This window comes from Alligator sinensis, unplaced genomic scaffold (genome assembly GCF_000455745.1).
Source record: "Alligator sinensis unplaced genomic scaffold, ASM45574v1 scaffold278_1, whole genome shotgun sequence".
In the NCBI taxonomy this organism is placed as follows: Eukaryota; Metazoa; Chordata; order Crocodylia; family Alligatoridae; genus Alligator; species Alligator sinensis.
This window is the reverse complement of record NW_005841952.1, coordinates 1,851,548-1,862,543: the sequence shown is the minus strand read 5'-3', so window position 1 is coordinate 1,862,543 and position 10,996 is coordinate 1,851,548. Positions and strand designations below refer to the sequence as shown.

At 45.9% G+C, this 10,996-nt stretch overlaps 1 protein-coding gene across 1 annotated transcript in view; it reads right to left on the bottom strand.

Moving 5' to 3' along the window:
- The window catches only part of UBASH3B (ubiquitin associated and SH3 domain containing B), an 88,818-nt gene extending 78,115 nt beyond the window's left edge, over nucleotides 1-10,703 (bottom strand). The window contains exon 1 of the mRNA XM_025200012.1: nucleotides 10,586-10,703. Coding sequence (XP_025055797.1) covers nucleotides 10,586-10,703 — 118 coding nt within the window. The remainder of the gene's footprint in view (nucleotides 1-10,585) is intronic.
- Between the last annotated feature and the right edge of the window lie 293 nt (nucleotides 10,704-10,996).

Sequence of the window (10,996 nt, the reverse complement as noted above, 5' to 3'; positions counted from 1 at the left end):
AATACCTTTTTCAGTGTTAAGCTATTAAAGGTCTCTGCATTTATCAGGGCGCTGGTATCTTCTGCTTATCCTCACATTTATAGCACAGAAGATGGTTATCCTAACATTTGCATTGGGCTGTTGTTTGCTCAGCAACATAGTTAACCTTCTACTAGCATTTCCCTGATAAACTCCTATGGACCACGGCTGGCCTTCAAAAATTTGCTCTGGTGTTTGTACAAAAATCTCTGGTCCCAGGGACAGCTGGGGAGTCTGGGAGAAACAAACAGTCAAACAAAACTCTTTTGACCATGTCTTCCATACCATTCATACCAGGATCCAATTTAAAATGGCTCTCATTTTGAAGATTTACCCTGCTGGCTGGTGTGTGCTGCTGTGTGCGTACAACTAGTACAGCCAGAACACTGTAAAAACACAAATATGCTCAACACCCCACTGCCTTCCTTCAGCAGGGCCTCCTGGCATCCTCAGATATATCAGGACAGGCACAGCCACTGTGCCCTCTTAAGTGGCTCTTACACATGTAAAGACCTGGCATAATCTGATGCCATCTCATAAACTAGCTCTGTGCACTGGGGTTGGGGTGGGGGGATACTTTAAAAAGTGGCTTGTACCCCCAGTGCTGGACACAGTCAAAGATGGAAGGTTGGACAAGAGGGATATGGGGTGGCAAATCCTGTATTTTATGGGCAGAGGCTCTAAGTTCAAACAAGGATAGGTTAGGTCTGGAACATTATCCGTGTAGCATCCAAAACTTTGGCGGAGGTGAATTCAATGAGTCATTCTCCCAAACCCATCCTTTTTTTTTTTTTTTTCCAGATCATCCTTTTCCTGCCCACCACAATGCTCCCTAGATTCAGAAGCTCCGTGCATGACTGGACAAATTAGAATGTGCTGATCCGCCGGGACTGCGATAATGCAAAACAAAGCCGAGGCCCGTTATTTCCAGTTGTGTTTATATAGGGAGCGAGTTATGTACAGGCGCTGCGCAGCACTCCATTGTAATGCACAAAGCCGGAGTCTTGGGGCTGGAATCCAAAATGCTGTCAGCCACTAAACTACGGCCCTTTTGATGATTCTGCTTGTTGAGGATAATTAGGATGGCGTGGTACACACACACACACACTGATGTCTCTATTCTTTCCTGCAACCATATGGCATATGCGAGGAATCCAGCATGAAGGTTGGCTCGAATTGGGGGGGGAGATTTTCAAGCACATCTTAGCAGCTTCAGATCCTGTTTCATTTTCACAAGTGACTCAGAAGCCTCATTGAACAAGGGCTCCTAAAGGGTAAATCACTTCTGAAAATGGGCTTTGGGTTTCTAAGCCTCTTAAGGCAGGTCAAGGCTGCTGCTTTGCTGTGCCCCTTGCTCCTGGCCCACTCCTGACAAAGTGGCAGTGTAGCGGCATTGGAGGGACCCTCAACACCAGCTCAGACTTGCTCTCAGATCCGCTGTCCTGGGTGGGTTTACTTGAGAGCATTGGTTGCTCTGACCCTCTGAGGGACAGGATGTCCCTTTGGCTCCGAGTTCAGGGTGCTTAGCATCCTTACAGGGCTGGGTGCCAGCATAGAAAAAATGGAAGAAATTTAAGCCAAACTTCCTGGTTTCTTTCTAAAGAAGCTACTGCAGCCTTCTTCAGAAATGGTTAAAAAAGCTGCTGGTTGCAATAGTTTCTGAGGGGGAATAACCAGCATTTTCTGCAAATCCGGCACCTCTAATGCATCTCAAACTGGGTACCCAAAATCACTAGTTACTTTGGCTAATCTCAGTCTCTGGGATCAGCAAGGCTGCACCGGCACCAGTGACTTGTCATTGAAAGCTGACTCAAGGATACTCCAAGTGTAAACTGAGACCTGATGTGTGAAGGAAAAGGATAGGAAAGGAAAGAGATAAAGGGGGTATGAGTCTACAGCTCTAAGTCACAGTAATGTTTTGAGTCTATGCAGCATCTTTTTGGAAGCTGCTTCAGCTCCCAGCGTGGACAGATCAGGCCCTATACTCCCAAGTCAAATGAACCAAGAGATAAAAGCACAAGCAAAAGTTATTTTGCCAGCACTTGGGTCTGATCCCAAATTGGACTACAGTCCACAGGGGACTTTCTAATTCCTAACTACTCCATGACACTGCAAACGTTGGATAGCCTTCAGTTCGGAGACAGGAGTTACAGGTCTGCTTGCTGACTTGCTTCTGAACCAGGAGCTCGCCACATAGCACTATTTATGGATTTAAAAGCCGACTGCACGTACACACAAACTAGATCTCCCTCCTCCCACCAAAAAGAAAAAAAAAAAAAGGTGGACATGCAAGTTAAAACTTCCCTTGGGATGCATCATTCTGCACAATCGACACTTGCCCAGCCAATAACTAGCATCTGGTTTGCCCAGATCAGGAATGACTGCTTTTTGGTTCCACCTCTCCCAGCTCCCCTCCAACCAGGGGAAGATATATGCTTACTACGAAGCAAATACAAAGATAGTTCAAGCAGAGCCCCAGAGCATGACAGCCCGCAGTGCTATTGCTACAATACCACTTTAGGCTGTAATCTTATCACAGCGACAGGCTTGGTCAGTTCTTGTATGAGAAGGTTCATTTTAGTGCTGACAATATGCTAGGCCTCTTCCATCTACGGCCCTGAACCAGCAATGGGCAACGGGGCAGTGGATCACTGGTTTCTCGCTGCACAGGCATCTGCCAGCACCGAGCTTACTTTGAGACTGAGGCCTAAGGCAGCACTGAGCTAATATCCTAGTATGGTGTTGAGCACAGCTGGGTTACTGATGGCTGCTTGCAAAACCAAGCCTTTCCGCTCATTAGAGATGCTGGATTTAACATTCAGGCCAGATTACTATTCAGCTGATTGCATTAACTTGCCTCCCTAACTTTCCCTGCAAATTTCAACTTTCTACTATGTCCTGCATGTCTTGTCCTAAATCGTGGAGTAATGTGTCATTGTTGCTGTTGTCACATTTAAGAACAGAAATGGCTGCATTTCAGTGGCAGTTAAAGTGGGATGAAATGTGTTAAAGCGAGTGCAGCAAGGTATTATCTTAGTGACGCTCAGTACTAAGAATCCCTCATTTTGACATTAAAAAAACTCCATAGCGTGTCGCTGCCTTGATCTAAAAGAAGGAAGGAGAATTAGGAAGAGCTGCAAACAGCTATTCTGTGCTTGCCCATCCTTACATGGTAAATTCAGTACTTCTGGAACAACCCCAAATATTCTGCATTTATTGTAGTAAGACCATGCATCCCCCCCCCCCCCCCCCCCCAAATATCCTCAAACTACTGCCTTGGCTCCCTGTTCATCTCAAAATCTATTTCAAAGTGATACTTGGTATTTAAATGAACTCTATGAATTTGACCCTGCACATTTGGATAGAAGTTGCAAAGGGGATTAGGTGAGTTAGGAGTCCCATTTTCAGAAGTCACTTTGGCCACATTAAACTTGTTGGCAATCAAACATTGCTGGGCACCTAAATCTGCTTCTTAGGCTCCCCGAGTGCCTAAGTCACATTTGGAAATGTGATTTAAGCTTCTAAATCACTTAGCCCTTTCACAGTTCTTGAGACCTTGTCACTTCTCTCTGCAGGTGTCTACAAGGTCACATCACTGACTTTTCTTTCTTGGTATAGGATCCTTCTCCTGCGAGCTACTTGAACAATTTCCCTTTAACTCTCTGCCTGATCAGTCATCCATCTTTCCATTTCTACTCTAACCATTTTTCAAACCTCTGATTGTTTATTTCCTTTGGTTATTGACTATTTTATTTTGTGACACATTATTGAAATCTCTGATGCATTTCAGTATCCGGCTTTCATGAAAGGCACTAAAAGAAAGCTGTCGTTTTATGGCCCGTTTATCAGAATTACTGCTTGTTTCCCTTCTTACCCATTCTGATTTCCTACAAACTTCCCCGCCCCCCCTCTGATCATAGTAAATGTATGCAAAGACAGGGCTCCTTTGGACCTCTTTTCTCAGATAAGAAAGGTAGCCTTGTGGCCAAGTTACTGGACTGAGACACAGCAGGCTGGGGATCAACTTCCAGCCCCAGAACTAGTACAGGTCTTTTTAATCCCTCTGGGCCTCAGTTCCCTCTGTGTAAAAAGGGGGCAATAATAGAAGAAACATGGAAGTATTTAAATCATTACAGCAGAGGACTGCCTTTGAGTATATGTAGATTTCAGGCCTTTAGGTCCTAGGATAATAGAAAGAAAAAAGAAAATAAGCCTTTAATCTCACAGCAGAATTTGCAGTGGAGTCAATGAAAATTCCATATGGGGGATGACAGTGAGATACAGCCTGAAATCTAGGTTTGCTGAAGCCTTTCTTCAATGTTTCTTCCCTACAGCTGCTAATTCAATTGCAGTATCTGTGCTCCACTGCACAGTACAGACTTTTTGGAGCTATTCCAGCACAGATGTACGCAGTTGTTCAGAGGCCCCAATGCTGAACCTAGGAATTGCAGTATGTGAACTAGACCAGCTAATTTCTCAAGCTATTACCGAAACCACAATGCAGAATCTCATCTATTTAAAAAAAAAATAAAAATAGCGAGTGCAAAAAGGCTTGTGCCTCCCAACTTAAATAAACATGTTGAAGGATGAAAAATAAACATTACTGAAAGAAAAGCAGATCGGGGTGAGTAATCTGTAAGGGTTCCCTTATTCAGTGAAGTTTGCCTCCTGTACTTCCAATGAAGTGAAGAGATCATGAGTCTCTCTGGAAAAACCTTGCTACTTAATTTGTTCACTGAATAATCTGTTGGGCTGCAGCTCGCTTTTGAGTATTCAATATTTGCACTGGCAGTGATTTTGATAAGATATATATATTTATGACTACTGTATTCTTATCGTGGTGCCCAGAGACTCCTTCCAAAACTGAGACCCATCTATGTTAGGTACTATAGAAACATGAAGTTAAAGATGCCTCCTACTCCGAGGGCTTACAGCCACGGCATGGATACGTTATCTCCTATCGCGGAAAAGTCATTTGCTCTAGCACGATAACAAACTCAAAATATGCTTTCTTCTGATACAGCCTTAAAAATGACCACGCCCAGCAATAATCATCATCAATAACATTTAATAGGGACGGAAGTCATCCCTGTACAGAAAGTCAACACAACGCACGCTGCGTCATGCAAGTCCTCCTTAAGGCCGGAGAGGCTTTCATGAGAATGAAGTGATACTCAGGTCTTTGCTGGTTCTCTGTACAGGAATGAATTTTCAGCCCAGAATATCTGCAGTTGTCTAGCAGTCTATGGGTATGGACAAAGGGAAAGCAAATTAATTTACAAACCGAGGATTATTTACATCCCTTTTTCCCTTTCCTTTGTTTGTTTTGTTTTGCAGTGCAGTCCCTCCCGCTTAAAACACCCACGGCAAATGTGGGCACTCATTCACATCAAGCAAATTGCACTAGCCATTTGCTTTCCCTGGAAATTTCAGCAGCAAAGGTATCCTGATGCCTATTAAACAGGCAGGCTATTTCATTCTGACTCAGTAGTGAAACTGGTGAGAACAACCAAGTCCAGCCAAGAAACTGAAGATCTTTTTAGCTCCAGTGCTAAGGCCAGCCCTCCTCTTCCTGTCCAGGTCATGTAGTGGGCGGTATAAAGCCATTAACTCTGTGATCCCACTATAAGCGGCGGGGACTGTCTTCTCCCGGTACTAGTGCAACTCTACAGGGACAGGAGGGCTCCACAGCCTTTCTGTCCTGGAACAGAGCATGTTGTTGCTATGTCTGTTACTAGGCAAACACGTTTTTTAGCAGTCGAGAAAACATGTTTGAAACAGGAGAGGGGATTTCACCATTTGTTGAGTCACTGCACCATGAGGAGGATTGTGAAGCAATAAATTCCCATAATCTAAATCCTACTGGCCGTCCTAGCCACCGAGGACCAAATGAAGCAAATAGCTTTGTTTCTGCTGTGACAGGGGACACAACGTGGTACTGCTTTGTGGGCTCACTCCTCTGTAGCCCCCCTCAGTGATTCAGTGCCGAGCTAAATCCTGGTGATCTCTGGCACTGGGTGGGGAAGCGCAGAGCTGAACCATAGGGATAAGTGTCTTGGATCTATTGTGACCTGTCTGACCACTGCCAACCGCAAAGGTAACACAACTGCTTGCTGCAGTGCTTGCCCCACCTGTGATGAAGACCCGCAGTGGTAGAGAAGAAGTCTGCAGTATCGTTCTTGCTCAGGCAACATTAGCTCATGATTTTAGGGCTAGGGTTTCCAAGAATATATCCCCTCTGCTAACAATTAGGTTTGTCCACAGGCACAGCCTTACAAGAGTGGGGCTGAGTGCCAAATTGAGTAGGAGTGGATTAAACAAACCCCAAACCAAGAGCTGTTATAGCTACACGCTGTAGCAATACTGGCCTACTGACATGGTGCTGTGCCGACCTCATGCCTCCAGGTTGGGAGGGAGGGACACATTACTCTGATGCTAGGTGGGAGATGTGCATTCGGTAACAGGCTGCCCCATCCTGATGAAGAGTCCTCACATGTCCCCACTTTCCTCTTAGTGGATCACACGTGAAAGAACAGAAAGCTTTTAATTTAGGCGGCTTGCTTAGATTTTGTACTGCACTCCAAATGAGACCAATTTCACTTTTGCTTTAAGGACCTTCACTGGCTGGCTTTCTCCAGCAGCAGGACGGCGTCACTGTGTGTTGGCTCACAGCTGGAACCCCAAGTGACATTTTTACACGTGCACTTTCACAGAAGGAAGAAAAGAAATGCAGAGGTTCTAGTTCACGTTAGATTTGTACCCTTCCATGTTTCCTTCCTTCACTGAGGGCTTTACTTCTTGAAACTTGAAAACCAAATTGCGAACATGTGAGTCGGGACTATCAGATCATCCACGATAACTGCCTGCTAAACACAAGCCATTTTGTTTCACCAGCTGCCCTCTGTATTAAACCTCTATCCTGCGTTAGACTAAAAAAAAAAATCAAAAAATGAAATATCCACCACTCACATACCCAGCGCTCATTTTTTTGTAAGCTCAAACATGCGCTCTTGCCCCTTAAGAGTCACATGGCTGTAGCGCTACACAGGCATGCATACTATGCACAGATTTCTAAATTACACATGCATGCATAATAGTTAGTTAAATGATCCCCTGTGGTTTCAGTGGTCTGTAATTACATTGCGTCTCCCCTTATATTTACTCTCAGGAAAACTATCAACAGTTATTAAAGGGAGTATCGTACAGAGAGAAGAGGCACTGGCAATAAGATTATATCTTTGGGTGCCCCTTACACAAGAGGCGCATGACAACAAGACAAGAGAAGACATTTTGGAGCTAATAGAGAGTCAGGATGTAAGAACCTTTGGTGTAGAGGCAGATTAGTAATGAAGTTCAAGCTCCAGGACCAAACTCAGGAAAACTAGAGGCCAGTATCTACCACTGCCCCAGACCTCGGGTGCCCCTGGGCATATACCTGCTCTCTCTGCGTCTCAGTGCCTTATCTGCAAGTGGGGATAAAGCTACTTCCTTAGTTTACAACCTAAATAAGCAAGACAGGCAATGATGGGCAGGGGTATCTCGTCCCGTCTGAATGTATAGCATGTGCCCCAGTGTGTCTTCACTTTTGGCTGGGGTTTTTAAAAGCTACTGTAGTGCAAATAAATGGTAATTACATGCTATCCCCCAAAAGCATGTTACAGAAATGGTCCCAAAACACTTGCACTTGAAACAAACTCCCTGCTATGTTCTGAGCAATTACTGACGAGTACATTCGCTGGTTGGTAGTAACAATTGCCAAGCCCCGCTCTGTCATAACGTTTTTTAAAATATAGCTGAATTGAACTGCATCTGTCCCTGGGAGAGAGGGACACAGCACAAGAACAGCATATTGCACATGAAATGGAACAGAAAGAGAAGACTCTGGCCAAACACGCTACTGCAAAAAGCCTTCTTCCTGCGCACAAGGCTTAAGTAGACAAGATTGGCCTTTTTATTTTGAAAAAAGCCCAGAGCCTTGTTCTTCTTCCCGTTCCACTGTATTTATATCACTTAAGCTTCACTGATTTCATTACTCATTTCAGATTTATACCAGCACCAAAGAAAAGCGCCAGATCCCCAATCCTATGTGCCCACACAGAGTAAGCTGGCTAGATCTAAGAAGAATAAAGGATGGACTTACCAGTGTCATGATCTGAACCAGTGAGTCTCCACATCTGAAACTCAAAACTTCTGTGACATCCCTTCTAGACAGAAAATTCCTGGGTCAACATGCAGCCATTAATCTAACTTGCCTATATTTGACTGCTAAATGATAATACTCTGGACTTGTAGGGAACCTTTCAGCTTTTATTATTTCATCAGGTACTGGGCAATAGTTCCTCCCACAATAAGTGTATGAACTAAACCCAACGCATGTTACATAAATTAGAATAAGTCTCATTTTATATATGGGGAAACCAGGGAGTTAGAGAGGGAGAGAGACTTGCCCAAGGTCACACAGCAATTAGTTTGCAGAACTGAGGGAAATGAATCCTGAACCCAAGCACTGGGTCCCATCCCTGCTGTTACCGACTCCAACCGCTGGGCCACTCAATCAGCCCATTGAGCCATTACTCTTAAATGCAAACTGGGAAGGGCTGAGTTGTAAAGAGCCTATCGAAGAATTAACATTATCTGTGCTGAAACGTCCAACTATAACCACCCCACCGGAAGGTGCGAGGTGAAAGTAGTCCGGAGGAATTTCACTGGCTGTCGTGATGTTTCACCGGATTCTGGCACCTAGCGGTTACTGGTTCCTTGTAGTCTAGCAGCAAACAGATCTTGGATCTCATTCCCTGTGGCTCAGTAGATTTATAGCTAGGAGTTACGTATAGAATATAAACAGCTATTTGTATTTCAGGTATGATAAAATAGAGGAAGAGTTTAGTTTTCTCTTGTTCAAGGGACCAATTGTGCAGCTGCTCCATCTGCAGAATTTCTGTCCTTCAGTGGGATTTGGAAGCATACAGCGGGATTTTGAAATTGGACCTGGAAACTGCTGTGGTAGTGCACACCGTATATCCCAGCTGATAGTCAGGCGTGCTCTGGTTTCCAGGAGATTGCGTGTGCCCCTAACACTGTACTACAAAACTCAGCCATTTGCTTGCAATGATCTATGGAGACTTTGCTCTGGCACACCTTTTTGGGCGAGCCAAATGAAAGACCCTTCGTTCCAGTGACCCCTTGCGTTCCTTATCATATCTCAGTGCATTCCTACGTGACACCTGACAAAGGCTTGTTCACTATTCACCAGGGGCCCAGTATGTCTTTTGCAGAGCTCAAAGGTCCTCCATAGTCCCCTCTTCAGCCCTCATAAGCAAGCCACCAAGAAGGCCCACCAGTGCAAGATGGGATGCTGGGTTTTGCCATGTGGCCAACTGTCTAGACACGGGTCTGCCATCCCAACCGCCCATTTTGCAGAGGTGATCGAAACAGATGACCACCACTTTTAATGAGCAGCTTTGGCTGCACTTGGGCAGGTGATTTACAGGAGAGAGGCTACAGACCCTCCCAGCACTCCTCTGAGCCACCCAGTTCTCTCTTCAAGGGTTTGCAGAATCATGATTTCCACAGCTGAGTTCATAGAAATAGAAGACAAGGCTGGAAGGGACCTAGCGAGGTCACCTGCCCCTCTTCCCACCCCAAGGGGCAAGGCCCCTCTGTATTGCAGGGGAATTGGGATTCAGGGTGCCTGGAAAAAGAGCAGAACTGAAGGGAGATATTGGGGTGCAGACCCAGGTGACGATTTCCAGTGCTCCCTAAGAGGGTTGGGCTTTCCCGTCTTGTCTAAAATTCAGACAATGTAGGCTGGAAGGGACCTCGGAAGATCATCCTGTCCAAAATTAGCAGGGACCCGAGCACCTGCATCCCTTAAGTGGCTCTGAAAATCTTAGGGTCCTCCCTTCACACTTGCATAGAAAATCGGTACCTGGTTTAAAGACTTCTTCTGGGAAACAGCAACCTGTTGGGATTCCTCCCTCCCCACTGCCATAAACCTCCCATTTCTCGGCCTGGGGATTGTTCCATGGTATACCGATGACATCGTCTCTTAGCAGTCGGCTTTTATTTGTATTTTGCCTCTTATTTATGTTTTAGCGGACATGCATTTGTAATATTTTCAGGGACTGCCATGCCACGCCAAGTGCTACATGCTACATTGCATGTTATCCCACCCCAGTAGAACGTTTAACTGATTACCTTTCCTTTTTAAAAAAAAGATATATTTCAAGTTTGAGCTAGGTTTGCTTTGGTGTGCATTTTGTACAGTGACCGGCGTTTACAGGGGAGGGGGGTATTTCTGCTACCTGCACCAACCCTATTTTTCACATTTAACTTCTCCTACCTTGTAATAGTTCAGAGATTTTATAGATTTCATAGATTTTTAGGGTCGGAAGGGACCTCAGTAGATCGAGTCCGACCTCCTCCCCCGGGCAGGAAAGAGCGCTGGAGTCAGGTGTATCCAGGCTTTGGTGTCATTTGTCTACTACAGATAGAGCGAGAGCAAGCATCCCGCGTAACAAAGTTTCTCATCTGAAGGCTAAATACAAATCATAACCGGTTGTCAAACCTGACACGACTGCCACGCAGGTAAAGGCTGGATGCGAAGAATAGAAACAGCGATTACTTCCCCCAGCTAGTCTGAGCAATACGCCAGCGCCTTTCCTAGCCAAGACCCGAGCGTTCATTCACATCGCTCCGTCAGCGTGTCGGTTTGCGAGCAGCGCCTTTCCACGCCGCGTCCTAGGGTCGTCCCGGGGCTACCGACCCTGGCACGGTGACGGGAAGGGCAAGCTGGGCAAGCTGGACTTGGACCCCCCCCAACGCTTGTCCTTGCGCCCAGGCTTGGCTCTGCCTCAAACGCTGCAGAGGGCGACCGGGCGCAGGTGACTGCCTTGGGGCGCGGAGCCCGGCGCGGCGCGGCAGGGCCCGGCCGCAGCGCGGATGCGCTGTGACCCTCCCGCCGCCGCCGCCGCGCGTC